The following is a 20720-nucleotide window of genomic DNA, read 5'->3' on the forward strand; positions in this document are numbered from 1 at the left end:
TTGCTAGTATTTTGTTGAGGATTTTTGCGTCTGTGTTTATTAGGGATATTGGCCTATAGTTTCCTTTTTTTGTAATGTCTTTGTCTGTTTTTGGGGTCAGTTTGATAGTGGCCTCGTAGAAAGAGTTTGGGAGCCTTCCCTCTTTTTAGATTTTTTTTGGACTAGTTTGAAGAGAATAGGTGATAATTCTTTTTTGAATGTTTGGTAAAATTCACCTGTAACGCCATCTGGTCCAGGGCTTTTGTTTGTTGGGAACTTGTTTACTGATTCAATTTCACTAGGAGTAATCGGTGTGTTCAGATTTTCCATTTCTTCTTGATTCAGCCTTGGAAGGTTGTATGTTTCCAGAAAATTATCCATTTCTTCTACATTATCTTATTTGTTGGCGTATAGTTGCTTGTAGTATTGTCTTAAAATATTTTGTATTTCTATGGTGTCTGTTGTCACTTCTCCTCTTTCGTTTCTGATTTTATTAATTTGGGTAGTCTCTTTTTCTTGATGAGTCTGGCTAAAGGTTTATCAATTTTGTTTACCTTTTCAAAAAAACTGCTCTTGGCTTCATTGATCTTTTGTATTTTTTTTTTTTTTTTTGGTCTCTATTTTGTTATTTCTGCACTGATGTTTATTATTTCCTTCCTTGTACTCCCTTTGTGCTTATTTTGTTATTCTTTTTCCAGTTCCCTTAGGTGTAATGATAGTCTGCTGATTTGAGATTTTTCTAGTTTCTTTAGGGAGGCCTGCATTGCTATGCATTTCCCTGTTAGGACTGCTTTTGCTGCATCCCATAGATTTTGGGTCGTTTTCATTTTCGTTTGTCTCGAGGTATCTTTTAATTTCTTCCTTGAGCTCATTGTTGACCCATTCATTATTTAGTAACATTTTATTCAGCCTCCATGTATTTGTGTGTTTCCCAATTTTTTTCTTGTAACTGATTTCTAATTTCATAGCACTGTAGTTGGAGAAGATGCTTGATATAATTTCAGTTTTCGTAAATTTACTGAGAGTTGTTTTGTGGCCTAACATGTGGTCCTCTTGGAAAATGTACCCTGTGTGCTTGAGAAGAATGTGTATTCTGCAGCTTTGGGGTGAAATGCTCTAAAACATATCAATTAAATCCAACTGGTCTAATGTGTCATTTAAGGCCACTGATGCCATATTGATTTTCAGTCTGGAGGATTTGTCTTTGTCAGTGGTGTGTTGAAGTCCCCTACTATGATAGTGTTACTGTTGATCTCTGTGTTTATATCAGTCAATATCTATTTTATATGTTTAGGTGCTCCTATGTGGGGTGCATAGATGTTTACCATGGTATGTCCTCTTTTGGGATCTATCCCTTTATTATTATGTAATACCCTTCTTCGTCTTTTATTATAGTCTTCATTTTAAAGTCTATTTTGTCCAATATAAGTATTGCTATTCCAACTTTTTTCTCATTTCCATTTGCATGAGATATCTTTTTCCATTCCTTTACTTTCAGCCTGTGTGTGTCTGTTGATCTGAGCTGAGTCTCTTATATACAGCATATGCATTGGGTCTTGTTTTCTTATCCACTAAGCCACCTTATATCTTTTGATTTGAGCATTTACTCCACTTACATTTAAAGTGAGTATTGGTAGGTACATAGTTATTGTCATTTTGTTTTTTGTACTTCTGGTCTTTGTTAGTTTGTTTTCATCTTTCTTCTGCTTAAAGAAGCCTTTTTAACATTTCTTGCAATAATGGTTTGGTGGTAATGAATTCCTTTAGCTTATTTTCCGGGAAGCTCTTTATCTCTCCTTCAATTTTAAATGATAGCCTTGATGGGTAAAGCAATCTAGGTTGTAGGCCTTTGTTTTTCATCACTTTGAATATTTTCTGCCACTCCCGTCTGGCCTGCAAAGCTTCTGTAGGAAAGTCAGCTGATAGTCTTATGGGAACTCCCTTGTAAGTAACTCACTGTCTATCTCTTGGTGCTTTTAGGATTTTCTCTTTGTCTTTAACCTTTGCCATTTTAACTGTGATGTGTCTTGGTGTGGACCTGTTTGGTTTCATCTTGTTTGGAGCTCTCCGCACTTCTTAGGCTTGTATGTCGATTTCCTTCACCAGGTTAGGGAAGTTTTCGATCATTATTTCTTCAAATATGTTCTCGATCCCTTGCTCCCTCTCTTCTACTTTTGGTATTCCTATGATGTGAATGTTGTTGCACTTGATGTTGTCCCACAGGTCATTTAAACTATTTTCATTTGTTTTTATTCTTTTTTCTTTTTGTTGTTCTGAGTGGGTGGATAGTCTACTTTGTCTTCTAAATCACTGATTCGATCCTCCGCTTCATCTAATCTGGTGATTCCTTCTAGTGTATTCTTCACTACAGTTATTGTATTCTTTATTTCTGACTTCGTTGATTTGAATGGTTTCTATATCCTTCTTTATGCTTGCTGTCTCTTTGTTGAAATTCTCACTAAGTTCCTTCATCATTCTCATCAACATTATTTTAAACTCTGTATCTGGTAGTGTGATTGCTTCCATTTCATTTAGTCCCACTTGTGGAGGTTTCTTCTGTTCTTTTATTTGGGACGTGTTTCTTTGTTTCTTCATTCTACCTGTCACTTTTTGTTTGTTTCTATTGTATTAGGTAGATCACCTATGTCTCTCTGTCTTCGCTGGTTGACTTTATGTAGTAGGTGACTAGCTCAGTTTCCCTAACCTGGTTCCCTGCTGAGAGCTGGTATCTCTGTGAAGCTTGGAGTGGATGTGCTTGTGCTCAACAAGGATGAGCACCCAGGTCAGTCAGTAGTGTTGGGGGCAGGTCTCCTGTTCCGATGTCTGAACACACTTTCCCATTCTCAGGGTGTACACCAGGTGTACATCAGGTACACTCAGGGGTATAATGGCGACAGCTGGGTGTAACCAGACACTGCTGGTAACAGACAAATCAGATGTGAGGTGGAGGTGGGCTTTTTCCCAGGAAGGTACTTGCTTGCTCGTACTGTGTTCAGGCCAGTATCTTGGTGGTTTATGGTATAAAATTAGACAATGGCCTAGGTTCCCTGGATGAGCATATCATGCTCACTCTAACTTTGTGTCTTTAAGATGGCATAACTCTTAGTTCTAATGCATTGAAGTTCAGGGACCTCTAAGGGTCATTAGGGCTCAACTGGAAGTAAACCTTGACTTTTTTTTCTGGCAGCCAAAAGAAGCCTGAAATCCAACACAATTACTCTTGTTTTCCTAGGCTTGCCTGTTGACACTGCTGTTTTGGAGAAGTTAGAGAGAAATGATTTCTTAGGGTAAAATTAGTAAGGATCTGTTACATTTCAATCATTTTAGGTGGTTTTTTGGGTTTTCAGTCGTTAAAACTAGTCACTGAGTTAGATGGGATGAAGTTAGTTTAGTGATTGGGCAGCTTCCCATTTTGTGATCTTATATCTATGCTGCTTATTGGTATATGTATTTTAGATAGTAGAAGATCTGATTTCAACCTAGGATTTTCTAAAAAGCTCAGGTTCGTGGATTATCCGTGATTTCCAAGCAGTGTTCTGTTACCAACCAAAGTGTGGGCAGGGGCTTCCCTGGGCATTCCTGGCAGCACCAGCCGGAAGAGGCAAGGTGACAGCAGTCTAGAGCGAGGCTTTTGAGATTGAGATTTCAAAGTAGTGAAAATCTCTGTCCTATGAAAATTGAGGAATGATTGTCATGCTGGGAGAAACAAGTACCAGGCTGGTGATGAATGCCGTGCTCATACAGGCCAACACTAATTGGAAGGGAACAGCCAATAAGTTCCCAGCACGCCTGGCTGCTGTGTGCTCCTCCACAGGGACTGTGGGGGAAGGGGCGGGGGACAAGTCTGCCTGCCCAGAGCCCTCAGGGTGGAGAGGAAGAGCCTCAAGCCTCTTGAAGGGCCAAACATTGACAGAAGCCACCTTGCCAGTTGTAGGGCCTTTTCTTTGAGATGAGGTGCCTGTCTGCTGATGTTAGTGGGGTGTACCCATTGAGCCTATGTGGGTTTTCCAGGCCCTTTTGACGGGGGAGGAGTGGACTGGGGTTAGGTCCTATTCCAGTGGCCGTTAGAAATGGCCCAGGTGGCTGCCAGCCCTGTCCAGTGACTTGGCCTTTGTCTGAGGCTACTTTTGCTGATTGTCTTTGGTCCATGGGAGGCGGTAGGAAGGCAAATGTTTGTGTAAATCTTCATGTTGGAACTCAGCTGATGAGCAAGAAGTAAACAGACAAAACTCGCTGAATAGAGTTTGTGCCTTGATTTAGGTCTGATTCCTGTAGAGCTGTACTGGGCCTTTGTTTTTATTTCCCAGCTCTTTCTTCCAAGTGTCCCTCACTTCCGCTCAACCCAGGAGGCTGAGGAGTGGCTGCTGAAGAAACTGGGCTAGGAGCAACCACTGAGGACTACACAGCAAAGGAGAGCTGGAGGAAGCATCTAGGAAAGTGTGCAGGAGACCTGCAGAGCAGACCTGCTGGTTCTCAGCACGTAAATGAGTGTAGTAATAGCAACAGTGATGACTGAGCCATCAACAAGGGTAATGCTTCTCAGTCCATTTGCTTTAAGAAGTTCAGGAATTAGGTGGCTCATTTTAAAAGGATCGCATACATAATGGTTAAAAAAAATTCTGCTTAGAAGTGAAACTTCTAATTACTGTCTAGAAAAGTTGGCTTTTAGGAATGACGTCTGTCAAGATTTTTTGTTCCATGATCTCCTGTAAATAGCAATGAGCTTCCAAACCCTTTGTGAAACCAGCCTCTGCCATTAAGAATGGAATATGTTTCTTCCCAGAACTTCTGAATAATAAAAGCGATCATAGCTTAAGCTTATTTTCATGCTGGTGTCTTCTGAGCACTTTTTGCTGTCATAGCTACCGTGTTTCCCTGAAAATAAGACCTAGCCAGATAATCAGCTCTAATGCGTCTTTTGGAGCAAAAATTAATGCAAGACCTGGTCTTGTCTTATGTTATATCTGGTATATATTATATTATACCCAGTCTTACATTATATTATATAAGACCAGGTCTTATAGTATATTATAGTATATTATATAAGACGCGGTCTTATAGTAAAATAAGACCTGGTCTTATATTAATTTTTGCTCCAAGAGACGTATTAGAGCTGATTGTCTGGCTAGGTCCTATTTTCGGGGAAACACCGTAGTTTAGCTGTCCCAGGACTTGAGACAAGGCAGGTGTTTCCAAGGATAAGGGTGTGACAGGCTTAGGGTCATGTGGCTTGCAAGTGGCACACCTGTTTTCTGAAGCAAAACATTTTGATTCCTACTTGGCATTCTGTCCTGATGCTTTGTCTCCTGCCACAGCCCCCACTGACTGGTCAGAGAGCCAAGAGTAGGTGTTTTTTTCTATCAACAGCTCTGTGCTCCTCTGTCAACTGCTTCATGCAGTGTTTTTTGTTTTCCTATATGTTTTTAAGAACATTTCAAAAATACAAAAATAGAATAGGATTGAAGGGTAGCAGAGTATGCCACCTCGGAATATGCATCTTTGGTATAAAGATTATTTTGAGCTGACTGTTTTTGAGAAAGGGTAGACACTGGAGAAGCTCTGAAAACAGCAGAAGTTAACTCTTCCGATAAGGGACATTTGCGTTCATAAAGAAAATCTCCATTTGTAAGTGTCCCGGTCTCTGTACCAAGAGAAGAAGGGTTTTAAATCACTAGTGAATCTTATCAATGGAGAAGTCTTTCAGAAGACTTAAATCTGCACAACAAACCGCACCCTTCTTTACCCTGCTTTTCCTACTAAACCAGTAGTTTGTAGGGTGGAGTGGCCATTTGTCAGGGAGGGGCAAGTTTTTGTGTCTCTTTGCTGGGAAGAAAAATACTTTCTTATTCAGGAGGTAAGCCCAGTGACTCCCAACTCATTGATATAGGAGTTTTAATTTTTGCCTTGGGTTGTAGCAAGCGCTTGCAATGTGTGACCAATCAAGAGCCACTGATGATGACGTTATTTTTTAGCTTGGCTTCTGTCGTGCTTAATTTTTGACTCCAAGGAGGCAGTACTTCTGGGCACATCCCAGCTTTGAGGGGGTGGAGACATATTAAAGCAACACCCCTTGGGCCCGAGAACTTCCCAAGCCTGGTTCCTTTAATACTTTAATAAAACTTCCTTTTTAATATTCCAAAAGAAGCTGGACTCTGTTCTCTTGATCAACTGACATGTTGAATTTGGGTTGGGAAAGATTGGAAGGTCTTCCCTTTTGATCTGTGTTTCTGCCAATATCTCATAAAGGCTCTCAAAGCAGAAGAAGGTGGCAAGAGTGTGCGTCTTGTAAATTCTTGACTTTCTTTTGGGCTGGGACATTGAGAGGACAGAGGAAACGGGCTATTCATATGTAAGCAAATTCCTTACCCTTCTTTTGCCACTGTTTTCCTTATTCTCTTAGGCCAAGACTTATTGGATATGTTGCCAAATGCATTCTAAAGCACTGGTTGTAATAGTTATTAGCATCCACAGTCTACCAAGCAGCATGTACTAAAGCTCTGTTGTCTTTGAACTAACTTACAATTTTGGCTTCAAGTTAAAACTACTATGTAGTTGTCATAAAGAAGAATTAGTTCTATTTTTTTTCTGTTAGGTCAGTGAGGAATATAGCACTTGATCATAATGTCTTTTTTTATATGCTAATAATGAAAGTGACGCTGTGTCAAGGAAAACTGGTAAACTGGTCTGGCTTTTATTTCTAATGTAGGCTTGCTTTTTTTTTTTTTTTTTTTAGGAAGGCATCAAAGTAATCCAGCCCATATTTTTGGGAAAGATTATTGCTTATTTTGAAAACTATGATCCCAATGATTCTGCGGCTCTGCACGAAGCCTATGTCTATGCCACGATACTGACTGCTTGCACGCTTCTTTTCGCCTTACTGCACCATCTCTACTTCTATCACGTCCAGTGTGCTGGGATGAAGTTAAGAGTAGCCATGTGCCATATGATTTACCGGAAGGTAAGTGTCACTTGGTATCAAAGTGGGCACCTCACCTGAAGCATCAGAAACCTTTCCAGAAAATTCTACGTTACCTAATAGTTTTATAAATAGAACTATTTAAACTTTACCAGAGAAGCTTGCTATTTGCATCAGGCTAATTTTTTTTTTTCTCTTTAAGCAAACTTTACCAATATATAATGAGTTTTCTATTGAGATCATGTTAAGGCGGCCTTTGATAACATTTGGCCACAGGCCGTTGCAAAATACTAAATTTATATTGGAATTGAATTAAAACATAAGTATCAAAAAATAAGTATCAAATTGATTTAGGCATGAAAAATTTTCAGTGTTATCATGCCTAAATCTGATAGGTATATTTATAGAAGTTTTGTTGGTTGTTCATTGAAACCTTAATGTACATCAAAGTTGTGTTTAAAAGTGACCTTCAGAGATTGGATCTATAAAACTAAATCTAGGAGAAAGGATTGTCTTTGAGAAAGGGAATGATGATAATTTTTAAATGAACCATTTAATTATGTTACACATAATTTTGTTAACTAAAGGAAAATATAAATGGAAGCCAAATACATTCACTCACTATATTCTATAGTTATGGTTATTTTTAATAATATTAAAAAATTGGATAGTTGGGATAAAGCTTTAAGTTTTACATTGTTTTTAGTAATTTTAGAGAGAACTTATGGCTTTGTCTATTGTATGTTGCTTTTCATTCAAGTTATACAATACCGTGTTTCCCCAAAAATAAGACCTAGCTGGACCATCAGCTCTAGTGCATCTTTTGGAGCAAAAATTAATATAAGACCCAGTCTTATTTTACTATAATATAAGACCGGGGTCTTACCTAACATAATATAAGACCGGGTCTTGTATTAATTTTTTCTCCAAAAGATGCACTAGAGCTGATGGTCTGGCTAGGTCTTAAATTCGGGGAAACACGGTACTTCCTTTTCCTTTAGTGTGCAAGATAGCAATTGTAGTGATAAGACTGATTTGATAGGTTCATTGTTTTCGTATTGAGAAATGCCATGCAATTATCCCCTATTTTACCGTGTTCTTAACTACTAATAAAAGGAGTAAGGATTTCAAGCGTTTTTACAAAGTAGTTGCCACATGTATACCCTGTTTCCCCAAAAATAAGACCTACCTGGACAATCAGCTCTACTGCGTCTTTTGGAGCAAAAATTAATACAAGACCCTGCTGTTATATTCTATTCTATTCTATTCTATTATATTCTATTCGTTACATTGCATTACATTATATTTTGCATATCATATCATATCATCACATATCATCATATCATATCATATCCTGGCCTGATATTAAAGTAAAATAAGACCAAGTCTTATATTAATTTTTGCTCCAAAAGACGCATTAGAGGTGATTGTCCGGCTAGGTGTTATTTTTGGGCAAACATGGTAGCAGTCAGGAGCTGAAGAGCTCTTTATAAACTTGATCCTGGATATCTCTTTGCCTTGGGCTGTTTGCTTTAAAACAAACAACAACAAAAACCTCTCATTTAATTGTATTGTATACCTGAAATTTGCTAAGAGAGCAGATCTTAACTGTTCCCAACACATACTCAATATACACACACACACACACACACACACACACACACACACACGTGAAGAGATGGATATGATAATTAGCTTGACTATGGTAATCATTTCCCAATATATATGTATATCAAAATGCCATGTTGTATACCTTAAATATTTACTATTTTTATTAAAACAGTAAAAATCCTCATTGAAAGGGAAAACCCAACACTTTAAGTATTGTTCTTGTAACTATTGCTACTTAGGTAGAGTGTCTATTTCTTGTGAATCCTTTTTTTGTACAATGCAAGATGGCCTTCTCCACATCTTCCTTTGAGCAGAGTCTTATTAATCTTGGAACTGTGTGAATTCTGGCGGTCTGGCATCTCACCGTCTGGGTGGGCTACAATTTGTAAGCCCGATTTCCTCTTCTGTGACATGGTAGAAATGCCTGTACTCTCAGTCAGTGGACCTTTGTTGTTTTTGTTATTGTCTTCATCATCAACATTTTTGTTATTCTGTTGTACTCCCTTCTGCCATGTAGGAGAAGAATACTCAGATTTCTCTATGTATTAGCGAGATTTTTATATCTCCAGATCATGTTTATCTCCCATAAATAAATAGGAAATTTTGCTAGCACTCCACTCTGAAATCCTTGAACAAGGTGGTCAGATTTGAGGTGACAGTTCAGGTAAAGCTCTTTGCAGCTCAGGTGAGTTACTGTCCACCTGTTTTTCTTCCTCTTCTCACCAACGCTTTGGAACGTTGCCTTTGGGAAATCTGATCTGACTTGGCACATGTAAACATCTCCCAAAGGTATTAATTTGCCACTTGATTAGCTTTAAATAATTGACCCTTTATGAAGTCAAGAATTGCTTGGGTTAAACCATAGGTGTAACCTGAAATTCCAGAAACGTGGGAAAGACAGATTTCCTCATGCATTGCCTTGTATCTAGAATCCTGCTGAGGTGAAGAAATAAGGTACTTCTTTATCACAGGTAGGCTGATTCCTTAGGGCAAAAGCTGGCGCCGCAGTGTAGCTCTGAATGTCCCCTCTGTGAACATATGCAGTTTATGCTCATGCCCCAACCTCCAATTTCCTGTCCTGGGAGAAAATCAGGTTGGGTGTTATAAATGGAATGATGGCTAAGCTCATGGTCGTAGTTTGTAATATTGAATGACCTTGTGGGATGTATCCTAAATAAAAATGACTTGTCATTTGTTTACCTTTGCACAGCTTTGATAAAATTACTTTTGGCTTTTGATCATTTTTTTTAATTGCAAAATATGGATAACATAAAATTTTACCATTTTAACTCTTTTTAAGTGTGCCATTCAGTGGCATTGAGGGCATTCACGTTGTTGTGAATGCATCTCCAGAACGTTTTCATCTTCCCAAACTGAAACTGTACCCATTACACAACAGCTCCCTGGTCCCTGGCTCCTCACAAGCATTACATTTCCACTTCCTGTCTATGAATTTGCTTACCATGGGTACCTTCTACAAGTGGAATCACACATTATTTGTCATTTTGTATCTGGCGTATGAAGTGTGACAGTTAAGTTCGCGAACTCCCCCTAGAAAAAGTGCTACATACCTCATTGCTGAATATCACTATGGTCACCTTCAAAGTGCTCCCCTTGGGAAGCTATGCACTGATTACAGCCCCTACTCCACCCTTCAAAGCAATTTTGGAACTCTTTTTCTGGAATGGCCATCAGAGCTGTTGTGTTACCCTTGATGTCCTGAATGTCATCAAAATGTCTTTCTTTCAATATTTCCTTTATCTTTGGGGGCGAGATCAGGTAAGTAGGGAGGGTGTTGCAATACAGTTATTTGTTTACTGGCTAAAAACTCTCTCTCAGACAGTGCTGTGTGAGCTGATGCATTGTTGTGATGTAAGAGCCATGAATTGTTGGTGAAAAGTTTAGGTCGTTTTTGTCTTAACTTTTTCACATGGCCTTTTCAGCACATCTAAATAGTAAACTTGGTTAACTGTTTGTCCAGTTGGTACAAGTTCATAATAAATAATCCATCTGATATCAAAAAAGGTTAGCAACATCGTTTTGATTCTTGATTTAGACTGACGAAATTTTTTTGGTCGTGGAGAATTGGCTGACTTCCATTGTGCACTTGGACACTTTGTTTCAGGGTCATATTGGTACACCCATGTTTCATCACTAGTGTGATAACATAGGCCAAAACATCATCTTACCTCTTCAAAACGTCTTGGCAAACTTTGACTCTCCTTTGCTTTTTTCATCAGTGAGTTCCTTTGGGACCATTTTTGTACACACCTTTCTCATGCCAAGATTTTCCTAACTGTTTTGCTATCAATGTTTACTTGGCTTGCTATGCTTCTCACAGTTAGCTGACAGTTTGGTGCACAATGCGATGAAGTTTTGCAATGTTTTCGTCACTTCTGCTTGTTACTGGCTGCCCTGACCTCTCTTCATCAGTGACACATTCTCTCCCCTCAGAAAAATGTTTAATCCATTTGTACACTGCCATTTTCTTCACGGCATTGGCCCCATAAACTTGGACTAACTTGTCCCTGATTTCACTTCTACTGTTGCCAAAGTTTAATGAGAAATTACTCTTAGTTTGTTGCTCTAATTCTCAAGCTCAGACATTCTTTTGATGGCAACAAAAACACACAATAATAATGAATGCCTCTTAGCAAGACACCACCACACTTTGACACGAACACAGCTGTGAGACACTGATATGTCAAGGTTATGAAACCTTACTGAGCTGTTTGTACAGTGCTGCCAATGTAAACGCATGGTGGCAAGTTCAATTGTCAGACCTTGTATGTCATACCGCATAAGGTCTTCAAGGTTCATCCGTATTGTAGCATGTGTTAGAATTTATCTCCTTTTTAAGGCTTGAATAGTAGTCCGCTGTAGATAGATACCATATATTGTTTATCCATTCTGCCTTTTGGCTATTGTGAGTCATGCTACTATGAACAAATCGCTCTTGAAGTTCGTGCTTTCAGTTCTTTTGGGTAAACCTCCAAAAGTGGAATTGCTGGAATACACGGTAATTTTTTGAGAGATTGCCATATTGTCTTTCACAGTGGCTATATCATTTTACATTCTCACTAACTAGATTACTGGTTTTTCTGTTTAACTTGAGGACTAAAGGAAGAGTTTTTATGAAGTATGACATTTTGTTTGAATCAGTGATTCCAGTTGGCAGTCTCTTCAAACAGTTGATGTTCTCTTCAGGTTCCTCAAATATTTAGGGCATTTTTCAGAACATTTTACCAAATAAAGGTATTGTGCAACATAGGCTGTTTTTTTTTTTTTTTTTTTGTAAAAGTCAACAGATTTGCATTAAGAACACAAGGTCCTCACGTAATAGTGTTTTGAACATTATACTTACTCATTTAAAAACATCATATTCCTAGCATGGGTTGCTTTAACGGGACCAGTGGCTTACTTCTTGTCCTTATTCTTGTCTGGGACACAGAAAAAGGAGGATATGTCCAGCTTCAAATCTCAAGGGGGCTATTTCACTAGTTTAGAGCACAGGAGGTGGGGCCAGGCTGATGGAAGATGGTAGCTTCAGGTAAGGTGAGCCTGGACTGACGATAGCTGACAGTCTCCAGTCTCGTCATTGGTGGGAGTAGATCTCCCATCTGTTAACCCTGACCTTGGCTTTGGGCCTTGGGTGGAAGTGAGCTTGAATGTTACCGGTCTCTAGAGCTGGATGACGATCTCAGTAATCAGGATGGTCTTGTCAAATGTCCCAGAGATTTTTTTGCATACAAAATGCATACAACACAGATTTTCCCTTAAGACCTTTAGCCTAATCTTAGGCTCTTAGTTTCCTGACTTTGTGTCCAGTTCGAAGAACTGTGGCGGTTCCCATAGTGGATCCTGATAATAGATTGGCTTGCTCTGAATGTGAGGTAAAGCCAGAGCAGTCAGTGCCTGAGCTCATGGATGCTGTTCTCTGCTACTTGTTTCCTTGCACAGTCGGATCAGTTTGGCCAAACTTCTTATTCTGGCTAAAAGGTCTTTATTCCCTTTCGCGTTATCTAAAAGATAGTGTGGGGGAGAGTATTTGTGTTTGTTTATTAATTCAGGTTCTAAGATGAATGGGTTCCCTGCGAACATTTTAGTTTCCTTTTATCCTTTATTGTAGATCTGCCTTACAAACATTTATGTATAGTCAATCCTCATGTATTTGTAACCCCGAGAATCAATACTTGAGGCTCTTTTGTGGTCATCTGTGGGTGTGCCCACAGAGGCTGCCATTTTGAGTCACCTGACATGCATATTCCCAGCTGGGATTGAACGAGATGACACTCTGCCTTGTTCCAGCTCTCACTGTGTGAGTGGGTGTCCTTTTCATGGTCTACTTAGTGCCTGTTTTCTGCATTTTTGTGCTTTTTGCTGGTAATTTTGCTGTTGAAAACGGCCTCACACAGAGTGCTGAAGTGCTGTCTAGTGTTCCTCGAAGGCTGTGATGTACGTTATGGAGAAAATATGTGCGTTAGATAAGCTTGGTTCAGGTATGAGTTTCTGTGAGTCTAGCGTTAATCAGTAATCGATATTGAATAAGTTGTCTTTAAACAGAAACAAGGTTATTATGTGTGTATTGACCAGCTGATGAAAACGTTGTTACCAAATGTCTGGTGGCAACCTAGCCCTGTATTTCCCCTCGGAGCAATTAGTAGTCACTCATTTATGTTCACCATAACTTCATAGAACCTAACTACCGCGAATATGAGAATAGACTGCTGATATTTATGCAATACATCTCAAGGGATGACTTATAGATCAATATCCTGTTTAGAGAAATATCTTTACTTACCGTAAGTGTATTTTTAATCATTTAAGTTATGTACAGATGGCCCCAATTTATGATGTTTCGACTTAACAATTTTTTGACTTTATGATGGTGCGAAAGCAATACGAATTCAGAAGATGTACTTGGAAGTTTGAATTTTGATCTTCCCCAGGGCGAGCGAAATGCCGTATCATACTCTTTATGATACTGGGCAGCGGCAGCAAGCAGCTCCCAGTCAGCCAGAAGATCACGAGGCAAACAACCAATCCTCTATAGTGTGCTGTGTTGCCAGTGGTTTGGGGGTATTGTGTTTTGTGTTTTCTTATTCTGTCATGTCTACAGAATGCCCATCGGTGTCTCCTGATTCTGGTGAGTAGAAGAGGAAGGCAATTACTCTTTAAGGAGACAAGATAATTGCCCAACTGTAGGCTAGTGTAAATGTTCCAAGAACATCTAAGCTATGATGTTTGGTAAGTTAGGCACAGTAAATGCATTTTTGACTAATTATTTTTTTCAACTTACCATAGGTTTATTGGGATGTAACACCATCGTAAGGAGCATCTGTAGTTCTAATTTTAGAATTCTAATTTGGAGGAAAATGCATTCTCCTTGTGTCTACACCATTTAGATTTCATATTTTTAGGATTCTTTGTCGTTCTGAGTGAAGGACTCTTCCCCTCTCCTTTAATTCTTTCTCTTAAGACCCGTCTTCTCTTGACCATTTTACTTCTCCTTTCCAGACAGTTCTCCAGCTCAGTTACATTTTAAGATCATTCTCAAGACAGCAGGCATCCTTTATCACAGACTGAGAAGGAAGTAGAAGGAGCCCTTCCAGGATGTAGAGAGAGGCTAAGCTTGCTGACTTCTCCTGAGCGATGTCTGCTGCTCTCTGCAGTAAATGGAGCCTCAGTGTAAACATTTTCTGCATGGCGTGTGCACATTGTGAGAAGGCAAGGGTTTATTTTACCTCCCTTCCGTCCCTTCATCTCCACCCCACCCCCTCCCCCTTCATCTCTCTTGGAATTATCTTTGTGGATTGTAGAAAGGCAATTCATTGAAAGTTTTGTTTGCTTCTCAGCCATATGATGTTATGTTGATAGTTCTCAAACAGAACTTTATTTTTATTTAAAACTTATTTTATTGCAGTGTAGACTCTATTGCTTTATATTTAGGTTGGACAATATGAAATTTCAGATATTCAACGGATTTGGGCTTACGAGACCAATCCAATATTTTGCCTATTAGTCTGTGGTTATGTTTCCTTTTTGAAAATGTCGAGGAACTAGCATCTTGAGAGTATTGTCACAATGAAACTGTGTGGTATTTATGGAAATACAGTGTCTCCCAGGAAGCATGTGATACTTTGGTTGGACTTCCTCTTCCAATGGTATTTTCTGACTTTCTGACAAAATTAGAATGAAGTAGCAATACATCTTATACTGTTTAACACTTTAAAATCTTTCTTTTAAATACATGTTTATTTCTCCATATTTCTGTTTTATTTCTGACATAAACTTGAATTTTTATGAAACTGCAGTTAGTGAAAGTTGATTTCATCCAGGGGCAATTTGTCAATGTTTTAGTTTGCTAGGGAGGGAATGAGAGGAGCCATTGAGTGCAAGTTTAATCCTCTGTAGTTAGGAGCTGGAGTAACAACGTAATTTAAGGAAGGAGAGGTTTAGGTTTCTTCAAAAAGGAAATTGCTGCTGCTGGAGAGTTATGAGTATCCATTGCATTCTGCCATCTGGTAATTTTATCTGCTCTCCGGGAATGGGTGAGGTGCAAACTGGAAGGGAACGATTGAGCTCAGTGGTTTCCAAACTGTGCTGCACATCAGATTCCTGTGGGGGAATCTTGAAAACAACATTGATGCATGGCCCCTTGAGTTTTGGAAGATGCCAGATAATACAAATGGGCCTCAGATATATGTTCAGCTTAATTTTATTTTATGCTTTATCTCTCAAGACCTTCCAATACATAGGGGTAAGCCTATGGGTTGCAAGTTTAACCCTTCTCAGTGGTGAATAACCCTTTAGAAATTGCAGGTGTAAACCTTAAGCATGGTAACCTTTCATCAGTCCCTAGTGCCTTAGAATCTGGGCTGGGAATCTCACATGCACTGCGTGCTCAGGTGTCAGTCAGGTACATGGGGACTTCATAGAAGACACTGTGGCCGGTCGCATAGGGAAGAGTCAAACCATGTGGCCTGTGAAAGGGTAAGACAAGTCAGTGCAGTGACAAAACTGTATACAAACTGTGGACATGATATTTTAACTGTACAAATATGTGTAGCTAGACAAAGACTGTAAGAGAATCTTCAAAAATGATATTTGCCATTTTATAATGCTGAAGTTGGAATATTTCCATAGACTCTGAAGGCATTTGGACCCGAGTGCAAATTGGATTTTGCCCCATTTGCTAAACTGTAAAATCTTTAGAGAAGTGAATTCACTTCTCAGTGCCTCAGTTTCCTGATCTTTAAACTCGGGATAAAGAATATCTGCTTTATGGCATTGTTAGTACTGGATAAAATAATTCTTACAAAGAACGTGGTACAGAAGACATTTATTAAATTTAGGAAGATGGAGGGGTCCCAAACATAAGGCCCTGTGTTTGGACTGCTTTTGTGTGGATCTTAGTTTTCTTTCTACCTATTTGCCTTAAGCAAACAGCTCTAAGTTTAAATTCCCTCATTTGTAAAACGAAGATAATAGCACCCAACTCTTGTGTTTGTGGTGAGGATGACATGATTCCGTCTCTGTGAAGCATTTAGCATAGTGCCTGGCATTGAGTTCCTGTTGAAATGTTCTGACTATCTTGATTTTTGGTGCTTCGTCACAGAAGGCTCACATACACGTAATTAGGTGAAACGGCAGCATGGATGCCAAGAAGCGCACGAGTGTACGGAGTTCATGGTTTAGGAAAGGGTCCCACTGATTGGTGGAGGTGTATGTGGTAGGGAGGGCATGACATGCCTTGAACAATGTAGAGATGGAAAAGCAAAAAGGGTTTATTCAGAGAATGGTAGCACAGTTGGCAGAAGAATTTAGGAGAGAACTAGGAGATAAACTAAGAAGGCACATCGGGACCAGGTGATAGAGGACTTTTGATCACGAGCTTCAGCTACTTGGGTTTATTTAATTGGCAGAGGTGAGCCACTGGACCTTTTTGGGTAAGGAACTAAATGATCAGAGCAGTGATTTAGAGAAATGCGTCTACTGATAGCCTGCGGCATGTGGCTACTCATGAAGCAATAAGGGTCCCACATGGAGATAATAACCATAGAATTGGAAAGGAGAAGTCAGATCTGGGAGGTATAGTCTGAGTATCTCACTGGCCATTCATTCATTCACTTTTACTGCTTTTCCCATTTGGTAAAGCATTTAGTTCTCATGAACTCCTCCTGATGTCCAGCCAATGAGAGTTGTGGGTCATTGTAAGAAAATAATAATTGTCTTATTTTATCTAAGACAGGGGAACTGATCTCATAAAATAATGTGCAGAAATAAATTAGCAAAATGAATTATTATGTAGATCTTTCAATGTATTGTAATATTCACTAGAGACAGAGAAAGAAAGAGTAGAAAGGAACCCGCCCTTTTTATTCTACTAGAGGGGGGAAAGTCATGGTTAGGAAATCATAGTTCTGATAGGGATCTGCAAAGCTAGTCAGTCTTGAAACTTGAGCAGTTTCTTAAGCATTGCTGGTTTTGCTTACTATTGTCAAAAATTTGGAAGTATCCCTAACATCAGCATTATAAAATGGCAAAATAAAAATATCATTTTTGCAGATTCTCTTCCATTTTTTTGTCTAGCGACACATATTTGTACAGTTAAAAAATCTTATTATGTCCACAGTTTGTATATAGTTTTGTCACTGAATTGACTTCTGTCTTACCCTTTCACTGGCTGCATTGATAGTCTGTTTAACGGATTGCCTATATTCACTATCCTGGGGTGAAAGGTGTCTGTTTTCATCACTTTACTTTTACTTACATGGTTTGTTTTGCCTCTTTGGGCCATGTTTTGGGCTGCATATGTCAAAAATTCTCTTCAGATGGATTTTTTTCTTTGTTGTTGTTAATGGTGGCTGAGTAAGGCAGGGCACTGTGTCACTCCAGCCGTGTAGGTCTCATGCGACGATGTGAGTGGTGCCCTTGGAGGTGGGCTGTGTGTGATTAGTGTAATAAGTGTTTACACTAGCCAGTCTCAAAGCAAATTGGTAATAATCGCTTCCTTTTAACAATGCCCCAACAATAGGAAAACATTTTTGCACACGTCCATCAAACGTTAGTATACCTAAAACATTCCTAAATGTGGGATGTATGATACAGCATTTAATACTGAGTGCCTTCTGTTTTCATATAACTAAAATTCTGTTTCTCTTCACTACTTCTCTTTCATCAACTCTGCAGTGTAGTTTACATAAATAAGAGGCACACGTCTTAAGTGTTTGAATTTCACAAATTTGTGTACCTGGGTAAGTCCACCGCAGTCAATATATTGATCAATTTTATCACTCAGAACGTTCCTTTAAAACTTCACATAAATGGAATCGTATAGTGTGTACTTTTGTGATGAGTTCTTTCCCTCAACATAATGTTTCTGAGATTATTCCGTGCCATTGCATTTTTCAGTAGTTTTCTTTTTTCCTTTTTTCTGTTGCCAAATGTAGGATTCTGTTATATGAAAACACTACAATTTGTTTATCTGTTCACCTGTTGATAGACTTATGTTTCCAGGTTTTGGCTGTTTCACATACAGCTGCTATGAACATTTGTATACATGTCTTTCTGTGGATGTATGTCTTTCTTGTAGATCAACCCCTAGAAGTAGAATTGCTGGGATATATAGTAAATGTTTAACTTGAGAAGAAATTGCCACTGAATTTTCAAAGCGATTGTACTATATTAGGTTCCCACCGATGATACACGAGTTCCGGTTGCTCTGCCTCCTCAGCAGACTTGATATTGTCAGTGTTTTTAGTTTTAGTTATTTATAAGGGTATAAAGTAGTATCTCTTTATGGTTTTGATTTTTACTTCATTGGTGACTAATGTTGGGGTTGGGGTACAATCACCCCAGTTGAGAATAGCTGCCTAGAGAAAAGTCTTTCATTCTAAGGGATGGTCTTTCTGGGGGTGATTCAACATTATGCCAGGCTTGTTAATGAGGTATTACCAAGGTTTCTCCACTTTGGTTGTGCAAGAACTCCAGGGTCCCAACGCTGCTTGACCTTCAGTGTCTGTATTCTGCTTGCTACCCTGTAGCACCAGCTCTCTGGTGAGCCCTGGGCAGTCTTCATCTGGGCCTTTGCTGCCCGCTCTTCAGCTGGGGCCTTGCAACACCTTCCCCTGCCTCTTCCCGAGACTTTGGAGACCCTTCCTTTCTGTACACCTCTTTGCCCTGTGCTTTGCCTCGAAGATGCCAGCTGCTTCAGACTTCCGACCTCTGTCTCGTCCACTCAGTAGGGCTGCTCTGCTGTTTGGATTCCAGCTCACTGCCACAATTGGAAAAGGGTCCGCTGGCAGAGAGCAAGGGCAACAGTGGCACTCACCTTGAGATCATCCTTGCCCTTCCTGTTACTTGATACCTGAAAACACAATTTTGTCCCATTACACGGTTGCTTATGGCAGAGGTGGAGGCAGGGCTAGTTCACTATCAGTTACTCAGCCGTTTGTCAGAACAGCAGTCTCTTCACTGCTTTTCGTAGCTGGGTGTTTATGGGGTTGCAGTGGGGAGCTCTGTGTGTACAGTACAGGGCGTGGTGGTATGAGCTGGAAGGCATAGCCGTTCAACTTCCTTGATGAACAGATCACAGATGAGGGCATATGTCAGGCTGAGGTTCACCAGGTTTTGTCAAGGGTCATCTTTGTGCTTATTAAAAACTTAGAACCTGGATCTAATCCCAGACCTACTGCCTCAGAATTCTAAGGAAGAGGCCTGGAAATCTGTCTATTTAATCTGTGACCCAAGGATTCTTATCAGGAAAGTTGAGGAAACTGTACCAGATAGAGAATGGTGAAGGAAAACCAGACTGTGCCGGGGGCAGAAGTAGATTGTGGCCTCCTTGGAAAGTGAAAGGACAGTTTGAACATGTGCATTCTTTTCCCTGGGATTTACGCTGATATTGTGACATATTTATTTCTTAAAAATTTTAATTAACTAAAGTTTTTTTCTTTGTCTGAAAATGTTTTTATTTCTCCTCCATTCTTTTAAGAGATTTCTCTAGGTTTAGAATTTTGGATGAGTGGCTATTTTCTTTCAGGTTTAGAAAGATAATCATTTTGTCTTTTAAATTTATACATTTTTTTTATTTTCAATTGTGGTGAAATGCATGTAATGTGAAACTGACCCCATTTACCATTTCTGAGCGTACAGTTCAGGGGCAATAAGTACATTCACATCATTGTGCAGCCATCACCACCGTCCATCTCCAGAACTCTTTTACCTTGTAAAACTGAAACTGTGCCCATTAAACAGCAATGCCCCATCCCCCGCTACCAGTCCCCATTCTACTTCTGTCTCTGAATTTGCCTATTCTAGGTGCCTCATATAAGTGAAATCATACAGGTTTTGTCCATGGGTGACTGCCTTATTTTACTTAGCAGAGTGTCAAGGTTAGTGTAATTTTTTTGAATAGGCGTAGGCCATACATTTCATCAGTATTCATTGAAAAAGTCACCATTCACCTTGACCCTCAACTGTGGTGATGAACTTTCAGTTAAGTATGGAGGAAAAGGCAGGTATTTCAAAGAGGACTCTACTCTTTCTGGCTCCCTCTTCTGCGCAAGCAGCTCTGTCTTGGTTATGTTTTCAAGTCCTCATCTCCTCCTTTCTCTTCCCTCTGGGGCTCATTAGCTGACATTTTCCTTGTTTGGTATCTCTGTGTCCTAACAGCTGTTGGGACCCAGCTGCTTTTTGGTATGCTCTGCTCCACTGAGAAGGAGAATGTGGGATTTAGAAAGATGGGATTTGGTAAAGAGTGTGCCAGGTTGCTTGGTGGGAGGTAGTTTTCCTCAATGCTCTGTGTACTTTTCTCTTCATTCCCTTACACATACTGATGATAGAAAATAAGGCATTGCTGCTTTTGATAAGTATGGTTCTAAAACTGCATCTTATGAATAAATCATTTAGACAGCATCTCCTTTTGTCATTTTTTTTTTCTGTTGCACAGATTTCATTTTCTGAAAGCTTCGAAGATGGTGTTTAAAAGGTGATGGTAATACAACTCAGTTTGTGATTTTACGGAAGTGTACAATTACTTTAGGTGTGTTGCATACCCAACCTCTTCAAGTTCAGTACTTTGATAAATACAAAACATTAAGAAAGAGGAAAATCCCATTTGTAAAATACTCTCATTTTGGATAATTCTCAGTAAAATTATAATGGGTGAGTTTGTAGAGGGCATATTGCTTTCCTTTTTACTCTTGGTCTG

The 20720-nt window shown here is 39.3% G+C and overlaps 1 protein-coding gene across 1 annotated transcript in view; it reads left to right on the plus strand.

Annotated features, from left to right (window-relative positions):
- ABCC4 (ATP binding cassette subfamily C member 4 (PEL blood group)) overlaps positions 1-20720 on the plus strand; it is a 248131-nt gene that overhangs the window by 48961 nt on the left and 178450 nt on the right. Inside the window, exon 4 of the mRNA XM_081045495.1 lies at positions 6713-6937. Coding sequence (XP_080901621.1) covers positions 6713-6937 — 225 coding nt within the window. The remainder of the gene's footprint in view (positions 1-6712; positions 6938-20720) is intronic.

Source organism: Rhinolophus hipposideros (assembly GCF_964194185.1).
Source record: "Rhinolophus hipposideros genome assembly, chromosome: 4".
Classification (NCBI taxonomy): domain Eukaryota; kingdom Metazoa; phylum Chordata; class Mammalia; order Chiroptera; family Rhinolophidae; genus Rhinolophus; species Rhinolophus hipposideros.